At 48.9% G+C, this 18,364-nt stretch overlaps 3 protein-coding genes across 4 annotated transcripts in view; all 3 read right to left on the bottom strand.

Annotated features, from left to right (window-relative positions):
* LOC309525820 (uncharacterized protein) overlaps nt 1-18,364 on the bottom strand; it is a 94,849-nt gene that overhangs the window by 24,813 nt on the left and 51,672 nt on the right. The window lies entirely within an intron of this gene.
* The window catches only part of LOC309527593 (uncharacterized protein), a gene marked incomplete at its 3' end in the record, with an annotated part of 48,133 nt that overhangs the window by 5,357 nt on the left and 24,412 nt on the right, over nt 1-18,364 (bottom strand). The gene's annotated exons all lie outside the window — the stretch shown is intronic.
* Nucleotides 11,529-18,364, bottom strand: part of LOC309525831 (uncharacterized protein) — a 71,458-nt gene continuing 64,622 nt past the window's right edge. Inside the window, exons 3-5 of one of the 2 annotated variants that reach the window (XM_082211442.1) lie at nt 15,563-15,689; nt 13,406-13,538; nt 11,529-13,162 (exon numbers count right to left, since the gene is read on the bottom strand). In XM_082211442.1, the coding sequence (XP_082067568.1) occupies nt 11,841-12,752 (912 nt within the window). In that variant the 5' untranslated portion in view covers nt 12,753-13,162; nt 13,406-13,538; nt 15,563-15,689 and the 3' untranslated portion in view covers nt 11,529-11,840. The remainder of the gene's footprint in view (nt 13,163-13,405; nt 13,539-15,562; nt 15,690-18,364) is intronic. The other variant, XM_082211443.1, reaches the window with a different exon arrangement.

Raw genomic sequence — 18,364 nt, 5'->3', positions numbered from 1 at the left:
GTGATGGTATTCCAGCTGAACTGTTTAAAATTTTAAAAGATGATGCTGTTAAGGTGCTACACTCAATATGGCAGCAAGTTTGGAAAACTCAGCAGTGGCCAGAGGATTGGAGAAGATCAGTCTACATCCCAATCCCAAAGAAAGGCAGTGCCAAAGAATGCTCCAACTACCGCACAATTACACTCATTTCACACGCTAGCAAGGCTATGCTTAAAATTCTACAAGGCAGGTTTAAGCAGTATGTGGACCGAGAATTCCCAGAAGTGCAAGCTGGATTTAGAAGAGGCAGAGGAACCAGAGACCAAATTGCAAACATGCGCTGGATTATGGAGAAAGCTAGAGAGTTCCAGAAAGACATCTACTTCTGCTTCATTGACTATTCAGAAGGCTTTGACTGTGTCGACCACAGCAAACTATGGCAAGTTCTTAAAAAAATGGGAGTGCCTGATCACTTCATCTGTCTCCTGAGAAATCTCTACGTGGGACAAGAAGCTACAGTTAGAACTGGATATGGAACAACTGATTGGTTCAAAATTGGGAAAGGAGTACGGCAAGGCTGTATATTGTCTCCCTGCTTATTTAACTTATATGCAGAATTCATCATGCGAAAAGCTGGGCTGGATGAATCCCTAGCCGGAATTAAGATTGCTGGAAGAAATATCAACAATCTCAGATATGCAGATGACACAACCTTGATGGCAGAAAGTGAGGAGGAATTAAAGAACCTTTTATTGAGGGTGAAAGAGGAGAGTGCAAAATATGGTCTGAAGCTCAACATCAAAAAAACGAAGATCATGGCCACTGGGCCCATCACCTCCTGGCAAATAGAAGGGGAAGAAATGGAGGCAGTGAGAGATTTTACTTTCTTGGGCTCCATGATCACTGCAGATGGTGACAGCAGCCACGAAATTAAAAGATGCCTGCTTCTTGGGAGAAAGGCGATGGCAAACCTAGACAGCATCTTAAAAAGCAGAGACATCACCTTCCCAACAAAGGTCCGTATAGTTAAAGCTATGGTTTTCCCAGTAGTGATGTATGGAAGTGACAGCTGGACCATAAAGAAGGCTGATCGCCGAAGAATGGATGCTTTTGAATTCTGGTGCTGGAGAAGACTCTTGAGAGTCCATGGGACTGCAAGAAGATCAAACCTCTCCATTCTGAAGGAAATCAGCCCTGAGTGCTCACTGGAAGGACATATCCTGAAGCTGAGGCTCTAGTACTTTGGCCACCTCATGAGAAGAGAAGACTCCCTGGAAAAGACCCTGATGTTGGGAAAGATGGAGGGCAGAAGGAGAAGGGGACGACAGAGGACGAGATGGTTGGACAGTGTTCTCGAAGCTACCAGCATGAGTTTGACCAAACTGTGGGAGGCAGTGGAAGACAGGAGTGCCTGGCATGCTCTGGTCCATGGGGTCACGAAGAGGCGGACACGACGAAACAACTAAACAACAACAAACATCCATTGTGGGGAAGAAAATAAAGAAGATGAAACCAGTGGTGTGTCTACCTGAATGTACACTTTTTCCCCTTCCTCCCTCCACCTCCAAGGGTCCCCTTTCCCCAGAGGACCCCCTGGCCAGCTCAGCCTTCCTCCCAAATCTCTCCTCATCCCAGGAGGGAGACTGGGGGGGGGGGAGGTCTCCATCCCGGCCTCTCTCGCCCCCATTAACCCTTCCATGGACTCCCCAGTCTCTCTCCCCCCCCCAATATATAGATATATTTCGCACCTCTTTTCCCTCCTCCTCTGCAGAGCTGCTCCTCTTCCAGGAATGTGGATCAGGCTCCTCCCCTCCCCCTTGCCCCCCTCCAAACCTCCCTGCCTCTCTAGGAAGCGGAGCTCACTGACCGGGGGGGGGGGAGGAATGAGTGGCCCCTCCCTCCCAGGACAGACAAATTCTCCTTCCAAACAAGCTCCATTTTCTTGATTCTTTCCTGAGAGGGTCCCGGGTTCGATCCCCGGAGACAGCATGGAAAGAGACCCACCCCCACCTCCGAAAAAGTCCTCCGGGGCAGGAAGGTGACATTCCCCCTTCATCTCTTTTAATCACTTGCTGGGAGGGGGGGGGTCCTGTCAGTTTCACACCCATTTCCCGACGGGGGGGGGGAGGCAGGGCCGAGGCGTAGGATGTCCCTGTTACAACAGCCCTGCAAAGTAGACCGGAGTTGCTACACACTTTTGGGACTTAGAGAGTAACTTAAAGCTAATGGGACCCCTGACCATTAGGTCCAGTCATGGCCGACTCTGGGGTTGCGGCGCTCATCTTGCTTTATTGGCCAAGGAAGCCGGCGTACAGCTTCCGGGTCATGTGGCCAGGACTAAGCCGCTTCTGGCAAACCAGAGCAGCGCACAGAAACGCGGTTTCCCTTCCCGCTGGAGTGGTACCTAATTATCTACTTGCACTTTGACCTGCTTTTGAACAGCTAGGTTGGCAGGAGCAGGGACCAAGCAATGGAAGCTCACCCCGTCACGGGGATTAAAACCTTCTAATCAGCAAGGCCTAGGCTCTGAGGTTTAACCCGCAGTGCCACCCGCGTCCCTGGAGAGTAACTTATGGCAACCCTAAAGGGCAGTCCAGTGTCGAAATTACGGGGGCCTCTTTTAAATAGGGGCTGGTGTTTGAACTTGGGCTTTGCTAAAGTTACGGAATTCGCAGGGGGGGCACTTGTGTGAGAGCAGGTTTCTTTGGCCATCTCCCCCTTCCTTGGTTGCCCCTTCTGCTTTCCCATAGTGAGTCCAGCCGAATTTGCCTATGGCGTGTGGTACATATCTCCGCCTTCAGACGGAGGCAGCCAGGCAGCTTTCTGGGTCGTGTGCCCAACTTTTCATGAGCACTACAGCTGCTTGTTACAGAGGGTGGGGGCCGATTCCAGTAGGTTTATGATATTAACTCTTTCCACGCTCATTTATGATGCTCAGAAGCAGGTGACCCTTTCCTAGACCTTCCTAGACTTTCTAAAATACACTGAGACCATCTTATAACATATCCCCGCTATAACACACAAGTTCTATTTAAATCCTAATATTTACTATACCTAAACATTGAGCACCACAGACTAATAATAATAGTAATAGTAATAATAATTTATTATTTATACCCTGCCCATCTGGCTGAGTTTCCCCAGCCACTCTGGGCGGCTCCCAATCGAGTGTTAAAAACAATACAGCATTAAATATTAAAAACTTCCCTAAACAAGGCTGCCTTCAGATGTCTTTTAAAAATAAAAATAAGATAGCTGCTTATTTCCTTGACCTCTGATGGGAGGGCATTCCACAGGGCAAGCGCCACTACCCAGAAGGCCCTCTGTCTGGTTCCTGTAACCTCACTTCTCACAATGAGGGAACCGCCAGAAGGCCCTCGGCGCTGGATCTCAGTGTCCAGGTTGAACGATGGAGGTGGAGTTACAGATAGGTAGCCGTGTTGGTCTGCCATAGTCAAAACAAAAAAAATTCCTTCCAGTAGCACCTTAAAGACTACATAAGGCCTTGCACACCTCCCTCCTGGTTGTGGTGAGGGGGGGGGACACTGTTGCAACAGGGTAATAAAGATCAGGCTTACTAGCCCCTTTGCTTCTCAGTATACTCTGCTTGGCCTCTGTTATTTTCTCCTACCAATGGAACCCACTTAAGGACCATATGGGCTCTTGGATACCCCATAAGGGGAAAGGAACAGGTTTTTCTTATAACGAAGGTCGTAAGACTATGTTTGGTTGGCACGCTTATTTATGGCAGGATAAAACTAAAAGACACAAGAGCTCTATGAATCAGGTTATTCAGAAAATCCTTTTTACAGTATGTGATAAATATAATAATCTGCTGGAATGAAAAACACCTCTTTGGCTTCCACCCACAAAAGCAACAGCTTTTTTAAAAAATGGAATAGGGAAGAAGCAATGGGCAACTTACAGAGATCTTTTCGGAAGAAAAAATAAAACTGAATAAACAGGATGAGGAGGGAGGTGTGGTGGCGGATTGGTTTCAATACCATCAAATCATCTTGTTTGGACAAGATGAAGGGAGCGGGTTTTTTGACTGAAAGTACAGTTTGGAAGAGATATTATTGAGAGGAAAGAGAATTTCAGGTAGAAAACTGTCCAATCTGAAGAAGTGTGCATGCACACGAAAGCTCATCCCCAGAACAAGCTCAGTTGGTCTCTTGGGGACCCAGCCAGGCCCCCCACGACCCCAGGGAGAATGGGGGGCCTCAGCCCCACCCCCAGCCCTGCTCGGGGTCCTCCTTCCCCTTCCCGCCAAGGCCTCCGGGGGGGGGGCAGGGCAGCTGAGCATCTCTCGGCCCCCCAGGAAAGAGAAAGGGGAGTCTGGCGGTGCTGCTGCTGCTGCCCAGGAGATCTTGCAGGTCTTGGGTCCCCCCCCCCTTCCCCCCTGGGTCGGGGCCCCTGTCGACGGGCGACCCCAGGGAGGGCGCTTTCCTTGGGGGGGTAGTGGCGTAGCGTGGAGGGTGCAGGGGGGGCACAACATCTGGGGGTTAGGGGGCGCAAATTACTTGCCTTGCCCCGGGTGCTGACAACCCACTCTACGCCACTGGGGGGGTCTCTTTGTACTCCCCTCTTACCCCCCTCCTCTATTTCCCTCTTTACCTCTTGGTCCTCCGCCTCCCTGGCTCCGGATTAGTCCGCTTTCCTTGTCGGCAATAGAAAGGGCGGGGGGGGGTTTCTCCACTGACGCCCCTCCTCCCCTTTCCTGGAAACTTCCGGCGCATTCAGCAGCGACACTTCCGGCTCCTTTTGGGATGCGCTTGCCCCTAGAGCTACATCTACAGAGCAGCCCCTCCCTGTGTCCGGAGGGGAAGAGGACGGGACGGCGCTGCCTCGGGGGCTCCATGGGGGCCTGGCCCCCCTCCTTCCTCCTCCCCACAGCAGGGGGCGAGATGGCTGCGGGGGGGCATCATATCTGGGGGGGGTGACCTGGGTTTGCGGGGAGAGAAGGAGGGGGTTTTCAATCTGCAAAGAGGGAGGCTGGGAGGGGAGAGGCTGAGTGAGGAGGAGGGAAGGGCTGCCCCTCCCCCTGTGGGTCAGGAGAGTGGGGGAGGGGCTGAGCCAGGGAAGCCAAAGGGGGGTCCCTCCTCCCCCCCCAGCCCAGGGGGGGGGCTCTGTGAAGCCCAGAGATGGACCCAGCCCCTGGGGGGGGTGGGAAGAGACATGGGGCTGCCTGAGAGAGAGAGAAGGGGCGCTTCCTCTCCCCTCCCCCCTCCTCCCCCCAGGCTCTCCTGCGCCCAGAGACCCCCCCTTGGCCCGGCAGGGAGAGGGTGGGGTCCCCTTCCGCCATGAGAGGAGTGCAAGGGGGTTGTGAGGGGGGGGAGAGAGAGACCCCTTTCTGGGAGAGACCCCTTTCTGCCCCCCTCCCAAGAGGGTCCCCGCCGTGTCTCTGAGGGGCGAGAGAGGAGGAGCCCCTCCCCCCGCTGCAATGGGGTTGTGAGGGGGGGGAGAGAGAGACCCCTTTCTGCCCCCCTCCCAAGAGGGTCCCCGTCGTGTCTCTGAGGGGCGAGAGAGGAGGAGCCCCTCCCCCCCCGCTGCTGCTTCTTCCCCTCAACGGCTTTTCCCGCCTTTTCCCAACTTCCCGCCCTTCGGGATCTCAGCCTCGCCTCAGTTTCAGGCGCCGAGGAGGAGGAGGCAGATTCCCCGGGCTCCCTGCTCTATGAGGGGATTTCTTCTCATTCGCCCTGGTTTCTGCTCATATATCTTGCTTTTGGAGCTTCTCTGGAAAGAAGGCTGTATAAAAAGCCCCTCACCACTGCCCGCATCCCTGCATACAGTATGTCAAAGTCTGATTTCTTCCCATTTGCTGTGTATAATTCTTCCTCCAGGACTGTTCTTCCTTCCTCCCAGTGTCACTTCCCAACTACAGATAGGTAGCCGTGTTGGTCTGCCATAGTCAAAATAAAAAAAAAATTCCTTCCAGTAGCACCTTAGAGACCAACTAAGTTAGTTCTTGGTATGAGCTTTCGTGTGCATGCACACTTCTTCAGATACACTGAAACAGAAGTTGCCAGATCCTTCTCTATAGTGGGAAGGTGGTCTGAACCAAGACATTGGATTCTTATCTCATTATACAGGACTAAACCATCTCTCACCTTCTCACCCCTTGCCTTTTCCTGTAAGACCTATTGCAGTTGTTAAGAGTCGTCAACAGGCTCATCTCAGCCATCTGCCAATCTCCCATTCCCACCACCCTTCTGAGTAATACCCCTCCCCACCTTCTCACTATATAGAAGGATCTGGCAACTTCTGTTTCATTGTATCTGAAGAAGTGTGCATGCACACGAAAGCTCATACCAAGAACTAACTTAGTTGGTCTTTAAGGTGCTACTGCAAGGAATTTTTTTATTTTGACTTCCCAACTCATAATTCTTCCCTCACTGCCCTTAAATAGCTGCTTGGGGTCTAGTTTGGGGCCTGCATAAAGAACCTCTTCTCTTTTCTCATTTTAGCTGTAGGTATAAATTCATGGCCAAAAGCCTTATTGATACACAATCTTCCATCCAGAGCCTACTTACTCAGGAGTAAGTCCTACTCTGCTCCCAGTTCAGGCAGTTCTGCTAGCAGGAGGCCAAAGGACCGGAGTGGTTTGCAACCAGGTGGTTTCCAAATGCTGCCCTTTTTGATACGTTTCCATTTATTCTTTTGTGTGGGGACTGGCCAGATTGAAAACCCCCCACCCCATTCAAAAGAAGGACTTGCAAAAGATTTCAAAGGCGGGATTTCCAAAAGATGGCACTTTGTCCTGAATTTAAGACAAGTGAATCAAAAAATCATGGGCTTTTTGGGCGTTTATTTGGGCCTTGTTTTAAAAAAAAGCTCTACAATTTTGGGCTTGTCCTGGTTTTTACTTTTTGAAATATGGCAACCCTAATTATTCTGGGCTCTGCTTTAGAGTTCGGTTGGTAGAGCATGAGACTCTGAATCTATGGGTCGGGGGTTTGAGCCCCACTTTGGGCAAAATATTCCTGCATTGCAGGGGGCTGGACTAGATGACCCTCGTGGTCCCTTCCAACTCTGCAATTCTAGGATTCTACCATGTGTAGAGGAAAGATCGCCCTCTTGTGGGCAGTGGAGGAATGATGTAATGTTGGTTGGTGGGAACTGTTCTTGAGTGTTGCCTTGTCACTCACATGCAACACCACAACAGTCCTGTGAAAGGAAGGGGGGAGCATTTCTGCAGGCTGATGTCCATCCATCCAGCTGCCCAGGCCCCAGCACCTCCCCCTAAGAGTGAAGGGTCCCAGTCTGGAAATCCTCCCTTCCTGCGGAGATGAGGCAGTGAGGGACTCCAGACAGACAGAGGCGCCCTTGCTCTGGAATTCCCTTGCCAGCAGGGAGACTTCAAAAGCCCCCCCCCCATGCCTCCCCCTTCCCTCATTTACTATGGAGACTTTTCATCTTGTGGTTTGGTCATTTCAAATCCAGATTTTCTCTCTCTCCCTGCAATTTTAATACTGTTGTTGGTTTCCTTGTTTAAATTATTCTATTTACTAGTGATATTTCACATAGCGTTTGTGAATGCAAAGCAGTTGTGGCTCCTGGATAGAAATCTGTGATCCAGACATGGCCTAGTCAATCACACCTTGTTTCAACATCCATCTAACACAAGGAAAAGAAAATCCCCCCATCATTTAGCCCGGACACTGAGGTCCACTTCCGAGGGTCTTCTAGCAGTTCCCTCATAATTACAGGGAACCAGGCAGAGGGCCTTCTTGGTAGTGGCGCCCTCCCTGTGGAACACACGCCCCCATAATAATTTATTATTATTATTATTATCATCATCATCATCAGATGTCAAAGAGAGAAAGTAACTTTTGGAAGACCTCTGAAGGCCTTCAGGGAAGTTCTTAATGTTTGACATTTTACATGTTCCTTTGTCATAGAACCAAGCTGGCACCATGCATTGGTTCTGGCAGGGTTCCAGTTCATGGTCAACAAGATTAAACAGATGCACGTTGGGCTGATGAGGTGGAGGTGAGGGACCAGGAGTGAGACCTTGGGGTCATGTTAGGTAACTCTGGGAAATTGTTGACCCTGTGTGCACTGGCTCGGGAAACTGCAAATCTCACGCTGGGGATGTTTAGGGAACTGATTGAAAATACACCTGCCACTCTCCTAATGGTTGTAGTGCAGATCTTGTTGGCATGCAGAGGGTCGCAAGGCCAGCTGGCTAGTCCCAGGTGGGTCATCTCCCTCCAGCCGTCCCGCTGCGAAGACCCATCAGCCTCTGCTCCGATGTAAATCAGCGACCCAGGCTTCAAAGCCAGGGCACACTATATCAGCAGAGCGAACTGCGGACACAGAATAGGCGTGAGGCTTGTGGAAGCATACTACAACTACAGATTTATTAATCATAAATCAGGACAAAGAAACATTTCGTCTCTCTCGACTTCCGGGGTTGACGCAATCTGGGAATGGCGGATTCCCTCCGAGCTCCGGAGGGAATCGGCTCAGCAGGGGACGGGTCTTTGCCGTGCCGGCGATACGGGGACCCTTAAAACCGCAGGCGCGGAATGCCTGCGGACTGAAGACTCGGCGGGTGCCTTAAGCGCCCCCCCTGATTTGCGAAGAGCCTTTTTAAAGGCTGCGGAGGGGATACGGGGGGCGGCGCGGCACTGAGAGTCCATCGCTACCCCTGCTGAGCGAAGCCGCGAGCCATGACCGGAGAGCGCTGACTTCCTTCCTTGAAATTCGGCTGAAAAAACAACCCGTGAGTAATTTGGACTTGGCTTTTAAGAAATTTATCCACTGAATTTGAGACGATCGGGGGATGTGCTAAAAGGAAGTCCGCACCCCCACCTTGCAGACGATCCAGAGCAAAGATAAAAGAACTAAGCTGGAGTGCCTACCCTGTAAAGGGTGAGTTTTAAAAAAGACAGTAACTTCCAAGATTTGGAAATTTTGAGCAGGAGAGAGGAGTGTTGGTTGTTTTGTGTTTTGTTGTAAACAACCCCCCCTCCCGGGCCCGGGAGCGTCCTGCTTTGGAGCTGGTTTAAGAAGTGCAGAGTTTGACAGCTGTCAAAGCTGTCAAACGGACTGTTAATAGTGGAAAAATTGCTACTTAAGTTACTTCTGGATTAAAAAGAGTTACAATTGACCTAAAATTGTTGGAAATAAAGAAACAATAACAAGACAGAGGACTGTTGGAGAAAAGAATACTAAGTAACCAGATTCCCTCTAGAGGGAATTCTGTGGAATTACAATGGCTGTGGATGGAAAGATACTGGGAGAAATCGAAAGGATGTTCTATCTGGTTGGAATTTTACAAGAGCAGACTACGGCTATGAGTGAACAATTGATGACCTTGACTTCTGAAACAAGTAGTTCTGCTGAATGTAACAAGGACCTTAATGAGAAAGAATCCACAGCTGAACCAGAAATGATAATAAAAGAAGAGGAGAAGACAAAACAAGAAAGAGAAGAAGTGATGTGGGAAAACACTGAGCAGATGCTGATGCTTGTGGAATATAAACAAGGAGACTATTGGAGTGAACCTACTATAAATTCACGAAAGATGCAGAAGACGAAAGTGGAGGCCCTGGGAGTCTATGAAATTAAGGAATTTAAAATAAAGAAATATAATTGGGGCCTCCACACAGACTCTGACTTTGAATACCTTCAAGATTCAGGCCTTGTGGAAATTCTTCAGCAGCTGTTTGCAAATATGGGAAGAGACTTTGGACTGATTGTGAAAGAACTCTTTCGAGATGTGATGACCGGCATAAAGGATTACCAACAAGACCGGCGGAGAGGGACTGAAAGAGACTGGAGAGCCTCGGACGTGAGGAACCCGGGCTAAGAACTGTTATTTTGGACATGCTTTGGGAAGGGACGCAAACCGGGGATGGGAGGGAGGGAAAAATCAAGTTTTAACAACACTCAAGATTATGGGATTTGGTTAAATAAGATTATTATTCAAGACAAAATGGGAAATCGATGGAAGGGAACTGAGGTCCAACTTAGAAAAAATTAATTTTGTTTGTTTTTATAAAAGGACTAATATTAAGATGGATAGGGAAATGCCAATTTGCTGATATAAATTTGGGAATGGGGATGCAAGGGAGGGGGTGGGGGGAAGTCAACGACCAGGGTTAGGAAATAACATTTTTGGAAAGTATATATGTTTGTTGTTGTTGTTGGTTTGTTTTTTGTTTATGTGTTTGTTTTTTTGTGTTTTTGTTTTTGTCTATATAAAATGTGAAAACCCAATAAAAATTTTATAAAAAAAAAAGAAACATTTCGTCTCTCTCTTTGTATTCTCAGAGAGACAGAGAAAAGCAAAACCTATACACACAACGGAAGTTCCCAGCATACTGTGCTGGAATGTAAACAGACATGTGACACATAACAAACCCATATCTGCTCCTTAAGGAGGAATGGAAATTATTTATGGAGATCTATGGTGTGAACACATTTGGAGTACTGTGCACAGTTCAGTATCTGGGACCTTTCAGTTTGGAGAGAAGACGAGGAAGGAAGGACATGTCAGATAGAATGGAGAAGGAGGATAGAGAAAAGCCACTCCCCCTTAAATTTAGAACTCATGGAATCCAGTGAAGCATGAAGCAGGAATGGTGGAAGATTTTTTAAAAAAGGGTCTCCCCCCTTCTCTGCATCCAGCCAGTCCATGATGGCAACAGCAACAATAAGATAATTACATCAATAGTATGCATTGTGCTCTGCTGGCAGGAGGACTCCCTCGGATCATGTCCAGTTGCAAAAGTGCAAGGAGGCTTTCCACCCTCAGGGCCCAGAGGGGGATCCTGTCTTGGGGCAGCTGGTGGAATTGCAGGAAGCTGACCCTTAGCACTCTGGGTTTGGGACCTACCGGAACCTCCTTCCACATTATACTCATCCATATTGTTTCTCGCCTACGTCATTTTTGTGATAGCATTCTACACACACTTGTATCACCGTGTGCCCCCTCCCAACATTGCTCTGAGATGCTCTGGTACGGCCCCTTCTTCCCTGTGCCCCCTTCCCTCCTCATGCAAGACGTGCAGCTGGGAACAGAGCCTTTCCTGGTTCTGCCAGGGAATGCCCCTTTTATTTCTCCTGCCACCAAATATATCTATACACATTATATCTGACATAATGCATCTATAAATCAAAAGAATAGATCAGGGTTTCAAGATTACCTTCGGCATATGAGTAGGTGCTTTCAATCTTTCTGTGTCTTCATGGTTCCACTATTGCAACTATAGCAATGCTGCTGTTCCTTTAATATTAGTCTAACTCTGCTTCCAAAGCAACACCACCAGTCTCAGCTCCACTTTGAGCAACTCTCCATTCCCAGATACAAACATTTCCAGCTCCCTCCACCAAACACCAAAACCAGCTCACTCTCAGTCCACCCTCATTCAGAAGCAACACTACAGATTCACATTAAATATTATTAATTAATTAAATATTATTAATTAAACATTATTCTTCAGTGTATCTGAAGAAGTGTGCATGCACACAAAAGCTCATACCAAGAACTAACTTAGTTGGTCTTTAAGGTGCTACTGGAAGGAATTTTTTATATTAAATATTATATTATGCTTACTATTGTGAAATTCTACCTTCAATACTTTAAATAAACGTCTAGACCACGTTACAAACAACAGAAGCTCACATACGCTGCATGCAATTCAGATTGATTTCTTGTTATTGATGTGAAAGAAAGTGTCGACTTTGAGAGAACCAGGTTCTATACTCTATAAACCATTTCTCTTCTTTGAGTTAATACATGGCCTGTAGGTGTTACCACTCTTAGAGCTCTTACCTCTCAGAGTCTTTTGATGGTTTATAATACTTCCACTACAACTGAACCTCTGTCCACTTCCCTGGGACTTATATTGTTACTCCCCTGTATGAGTTTGTTGATGTTTTGTAAAAACTCCACTTGTACTGAAGCTCCTTCCACACTCCAAGCATTGAAATGGTTTCTCCGTTCTGTGAGTCCATTGATGGTATCTAAGGTGTCCGCTCTGACTAAAGCTCTTTCCACACTCCATACATTTAAATGGTTTCTCCCCCGTGTGAATCAGATGGTGGTTTCTAAGGTGTCCACTCTCAGTGAAGCTCTTTCCACACTCCATGCATTTAAATGGTTTCTCTCCCGTGTGAATATGATGATGGTTTGTAAGGAGTCCACTCCGACTGAAGCTCTTTCCACACTCCATGCATTGAAATGGTTTCTCACCTGTATGAGTCCGTTGATGAATTCTAAGTGTTCCACTATCAGTGAAGCTCTTTCCACACTCCATGCACTGAAATGGTTTTTCACCTGTATGAGTCCATTGATGAATTTTAAGTGTTCCACTATCAGTGAAGCTCTTCCCACACTCCATGCATTTAAATGGTTTCTCCCCTGTATGGGTCCGTTGATGTTTTCTTACTGTTCCACTGTTAATGAAGCTCTTACCACAGTCCATGCATTTAAATGGTTTCTCCCCCGTGTGAGTCCGTTGATGAATTCTAAGGGTTCCATTGTGACGGACGCTCTCTCCACATTCCATGCATTTAAATGGTTTCTCCCCTGTGTGTGTCCGCTGATGAATTCTAAGTTTTCCATTGTCACTGAAACTTTTTCCACATTCCATGCATTTAAATGGTTTCTCCCCCATGTCTGTCTGTTGATGTTTTCTTAATGTGCCACTATCAATGAAGCTCTTTCCGCACTCCATACATTTAAATGGTTTCTCACCCGTGTGAGTCCGTTGATGTTTTCTTAGTGTTCCACTGTCAATGTAGCTCCTTCCACACTCCATACATTTAAATGGTTTCCCCCCCAAATGAGTCTGTTGATGACTTCTGAGTAATCGATTATCAGTGAAGCTTTTTTCGCACTCCTCACATTTAAATGGTTCCCCCCCCCCCGGTGTGAATTCGATGATGGATTCGAAGTGTTCCTCTATCAATGAAGCTCTTTCCACACTCCATGCATTTAAATGGTTTCTCCCCTGTGTGAGTCCATTGATGTTTTCTTGGTGTTCCACTGCTACTGAAGCTCTTCCCACACTCCATACTTTCAAATTATTTCTCCTCTCTCCTTTCACACTCCATACATTTAAATGGTTTCTTTGTTAATCCTATTGGACATCGCCCACCAGAATTCTGATTGCCTTCTCCATTGTCTTCTTTCGATGGGGTGGGGTAGGGAGAAAATCCTATTTGTTTTCTAGGAAGAGAACAAAGGAATATTACACACATGAATTACAACCTCCACTTATTTTAACATCTTGTACATTCTCTCCTGTCCTCCATATGTTCCAAATTTTTCGGAAATGCAAATGAAATAATTTAAAATAATAGTAATGCATCATCAACATTTCATAACCCTTAATTATAGTTAATGAAGCAGCATTATCTCAGAATACGGTAGACTTTTGGTGTTTACTTTTTACATAAAGTGGTTTCTCACAGGAAAGGGAGCTGCTCTATGTCTATGAACCTGGCCAATTTTCATCAGGGTCCTAAGTTCACCATGAAGTTCTTCATCCTCTGCACAATAATCTGTTGGGTGTAGTGAAGGGTTAACCTTCTGTGCCTGGAGCCTGAGAGGAGGAGACAACAAGGGAGGTAAGCCAGGAGGTGACGAAAGCAGCTTGGAATGCTGTGTACTGAGTGGAAATCGAAAGCATTCTGTTACAGAGCTGCAAGCAGAGAGAGAAGATGCAGCTTAACACGGATGGCTATTGGAGATTGTAAATACGCTATTTTGTTCCAATAAAGAGATATTAGGACAGAAGAAACGTTTGGCACTGATTTACTGCTCTTTCAACACGCGACCGCTGTGCAACTTTGCTAATTGCTTTACAACCTGCAGAGGCTCGCAGGGAAAGTGTGGCTGGGCGCCGAACGATAAAGCAATAAAACTATCGAAAATAATCCTCCACCCCTTGGGCCACATTTTGTCCCCTTCGACCTCTAGATCGTTATTAATCACCTGCACATTCCCTTTGGCCTCAGGAGGTCCATACTGACCATTTTGGGAGACCCATATGTAAGTCTAGTGACAAGGCTTGGTGCTTGTGGTCGGTTGAAGGAGTGCTCAGTGGGAGAATGTTCTTGGGGTGGGACCTCCACCTCTCAGCCTTGCATTCTTGAATGGAGAGAGCTGGAGATGCAGAAGGAAAGCAGCTGGAGCCTGACTGCTGGGAAGGCCAGATTGAGACACCCACCCCAATTATGATTTATAATAATTATATGCCGCCGGGTCTCGCACCCGCCTCCTGACACTGGCTTATCTTTAGTGGAGATTCCCTGTTCAGTTCTCTCTCACTGTTCTTCCTCCTTTGCCGTGGATGGCCAAGGGCTTCTGGATATTCTAGCTCTGCTCCAACTGGGGATTATTAAATTTGTATACCTCTCTTCAACTGAAGATCACAAGATAAAAATATGTGTGACACTGAAAAAGGTGAGTATTAATGGTGAATAACACTGATTGTGGGAAAGAAAAGAAGAGATGAAACCAGTGGTGTGTCCACCTGAATGTAATATAATAATAATAATAATAATAATAATAATAATAATAATAATAATATGTAAAGAAGAAACCAATCTTCAAATCAGTTTCATATTCCCTGGCTGAATTTCTCAGCCACAATTGTGACTCGGAATCTTAGCCACACTTTATTCTAGAATATCAACTGGATCTCTTTGTAATAGGAGCCAGACATCCCTGGGATTTCATCCAGACATTTCTTTAGTGTGGGCAGCAGCAGCAGCGGAGAAAGGAAGGAAGCAACTTTGGGGACAAAGCATTTCCTTCAGAAGGTCTTCCCCGGGGGGCAGCAGGCTTGATATACTGCTCAGTGGGGACACCTTGGCTTTATACTGTTAGGGTCTGGATACCAATCATAATCCCTCAGAAATGTCTCAAGAACCCCTAAGATCCTGTTCCACCAACTCCCAAGTAACACTGAGCCCTAGAGGAACCTTCTATGCTGAGTTGAGGCACCTCTGGCCCTCCAGATGTGGTTGGACTCAAAGTACCACCTGCCCAAGCAAGGATGGCCCATGGCCAGGGAGGATGGGAGTCTTATCTGGTGGGACAAACTTTCCCCTTCTTCCCCCTCCCCTGAAAACGCTGAATATCTGTATTTCGTTTCCTCCTTCCTCCGTGATCTCCAACATCTTCCTGATACAGTCCCACCAACTGCACACATTCCCAAATCATCCTGCACCATTGACTTCCCAAGGCGGCTGCATTGTGTCTTGGACACTGGCAATGGAACAGCACCTACCACTGGATGAGAGGATAGAGGGTTAAATCAGGGCTGGCCAACTGGGACTCCGCTCCCTCCCCTCCTTGCCCCTCCCTGCATCTCCTGCCTGAGGGGGCTGCCTCAGTTTCCCTCGTGGGGGAGCAGGCCCCGAGAACAGCCTTGTCTCTTCCCCCAAAATACAGGAAACACGACAAAGAAGGCCTTGGAGTGTCACCGTGGAACATAACAACAACAACAACAACAACAACAACAACTGGTTGTAAGTCCCTTTGGGCTGCCCAGGGCAAGAGAAAGCAACCAATAGATTAAATAAACAAAGAACAATAACTGAAACTGCAGTACAGTGGTACCTCGGGTTAAGTACTCAATTCGTTCCGGTGGTTAAGAAAGTGTTCTTAACATAATGGGGCCTCCTGCTGCTGCCGCGCCGCTGGACCACAATTTCTGTTCTCATCCTGGGTTAGCGGAGTCTGTAACCTGAAGCGTATGTAACCTGAGGTACCACTGTAATAATAATAATAATAAGGCAGGCTCTTGAGGGGGGAGCACGGGAACCCACCCATTTCCATAACAATCTTGAATCCCATAGAGTTAAGAGATCTGATATAGTGGGAATAATGGAAACCTGGCTGAAGGGAGAGAAGGAGTTGGGCCCAGGTGTCTCTGGGGGGGGGGGGAGCCCTTTAGATGCTTCTCCACGGAAACCCAGGAATGTGGGAGAGACTGGAATTGCCCAGAGAGAAGCCTCAAAGGGGGGGGATAATAAAGGGGGCTTCCTCTTTCCCCCCATGGTTGGACTCTAACAGCCCCCAGCGCCCCCTGCAGCTCCTGATCTGGGACTTGAGGCAGGGCAAAGACTGAGCTACAAGGGAGGAGAGGGTGGCTGGATCGGGGCTCCTGCTCAGGGATCTCTCCCTGGTCTACGCGGAGTCCTGGCAGATTCCTGGGCAGGAGGGAGAAGTCAAGGCAGGCGGCCCCCCCGTCCCTCTCTCTTTCTCCAAGATGGCTTCCCTTCCTCCCCCAGGGATGCTTCCCTCCCTCCCTCCGCCCCCCAACTTCCTCCTCCCTCCGCCCCCCCAGGGTCCCCTTTCCCCAAAGGCCCCCCTGGCCGGCTCAGCCTTCCTGCCAAATCTCTCCCCATCCCAGGAGGGACACGGGGGGGGGGTCTCCATCCAGGCCTCTCTCGCCCCCATTAACCCTTCTCCCCCCAAAGGGGACCCACCAAGCCAGGATGGCGGCGCCCCAGGGATTCCTGCCGGGGGGGGAGCCGGAACTGGGGCCTGGGTTCAAGTCCCATTTCCTTCCCGGGGGGGGGGCAGCTGAGCATCTCCTCTCCCCCCTCCCTTGCTCGCTCTGCTATTCCCATTTCCTTCCCCGCAAGACAAAGGGCTGGGGGTCTCCAAGGAGGCGCCTCCTCGGGGGGAGGGGCTCCTTTCTCCCCCCCAGCGCCTAAACCAGCCTCTCCCCCGCACGCCGGAACCCCAGATCCGCCCCAGATTTCACCCCCACCCCAAATCCTGCCCCCCCTTCCCAGCTGCCCTGTTTGCAGATTCAGGGGGAGGAAAAGCGCCTCCTTCTCCCCCCCCCCAATATATAGATATATTTCGCACCTCTTTATGGCTGCGAAGAGGCAAAGTTGCCACGAGTGCCAAGAACAACAATCCACGGAGTCCGGCACGCTTCCCTTTGCAGCTCTTGCACACTGTCCGTGCTCATGCAAAAGTCCTTCCGGCCCCAGCCTCTTGCCGTTAGCAGAGAAAACACAGCGGTGAAGCAATGCAGCATGTGGGTAATAAATCAGACACAAAGGCGTTCCTTATTTTCTTGGCCTTTAATCATGAAGTTTAACAGCTTAACTTCAAACCCGGTGAAAGCTTACCCATCTTTCATCCTCTCTCCGCGAGAGCGAAACCAGACAGAAACACTCGGCGTCAAGCCACTCCCCGTATGTGTTTCTAACCACGCCTCAGGGAAGAGACGTCACCAGAACTCCTTAACTCTGTGAGTTCTGAAACCAATAACACCCCCTCTCGTCTCGAACCCTAAGGGAAACTGTGAACCCCTATTTACAGACCTCTTTGAGTTCAACTCACCTCCCATTGCCTTTTGCCTCCCACTGGCATCTATCCCAGGCAATTGTTGAATCCCTTCCACACTCCCAGAATCACACTGTGCGAAACCAACCCACGCACTGGTGACCTGAAACCTCCCAGGTGGAATCCCCTTTGTGGTCCGAGCTGACCGCCGGAGCACAACCTTGGGCGCTCCTCCTGACCCACTGGGGTCAGCAAGTGTGTCTCCAGCAAGCTCAGAAGACTCCCCCTCTGACTTGCTGCGTCTTCGGGCCTCCTGCACTTGGCTAACAGGAGATGAAGGCTCGCTCTTGGGTTCCCTCTTAACCTGTGGAGAAACCCACCCCTGTGCCTGACCATCATCAGCAACCTGGTCTTCAGCAACAGGCTCCGCCTCTGGCTCTCCTTCTTCCCTTTCCTCCCCCTCAGAATCGGACAAGCATTCTGAGAGAAAATCAGAACCACCCCTAGGCCGTGACCAACCCCCCTGCTCAAAGAACTCAGCATGCTTGCTGACCAGCAGCTTGGTCTGATCACCCTCTGGGTATGCAAACTTCCACCCATTTGTTGCAGGATCATACCCACAGAAGATCATGTCCTGGCACCTAGGACCACCCTCCTTCCGTTGTGCTGTTGGTATCGGCACTGAGGCCCTCGAACCGAACGAACGGAAGAAATGCACCTGTGGCTTTTGCTTGTGCAACAGAAAATACGGTGTGTCACCTACATCGTGATTGTAGGACCTGTTAAAAACAAAGCTGGCAAACTTCCAAGCTTCACTCCAATAGCTCTGAGGCAGCCCAGAGTCACACAGTAAAACCCTGACAGCTTCAGCCAGTGCTTCATTCCTGCGCTCTGTCACGCCTCTCTCTTGAGGAGACTTTGCACCTGTCACCTGGTGACAAATTCCCTTTTCCTTGAAGAACTCCTTCAGAGCAGACCCCGTGAACTGTGACCCACGGTCGCTTCTGAACTCTTGCACCTTGGTGGAGAACCTTAGTTCCACCTCCGCAACCCAATCCTGGATCAGTTGCGCAGCCTCCCTCTGTGACCTGAGAGAGAAACACCATAAATTCTGAG

The sequence above is a fragment of the Podarcis vaucheri genome, assembly GCF_965113315.1.
Source record: "Podarcis vaucheri genome assembly, chromosome: 2".
NCBI classification, from domain to species: Eukaryota; Metazoa; Chordata; class Lepidosauria; order Squamata; family Lacertidae; genus Podarcis; species Podarcis vaucheri.
This window is presented reverse-complemented; position numbering and strand designations above follow the sequence as displayed.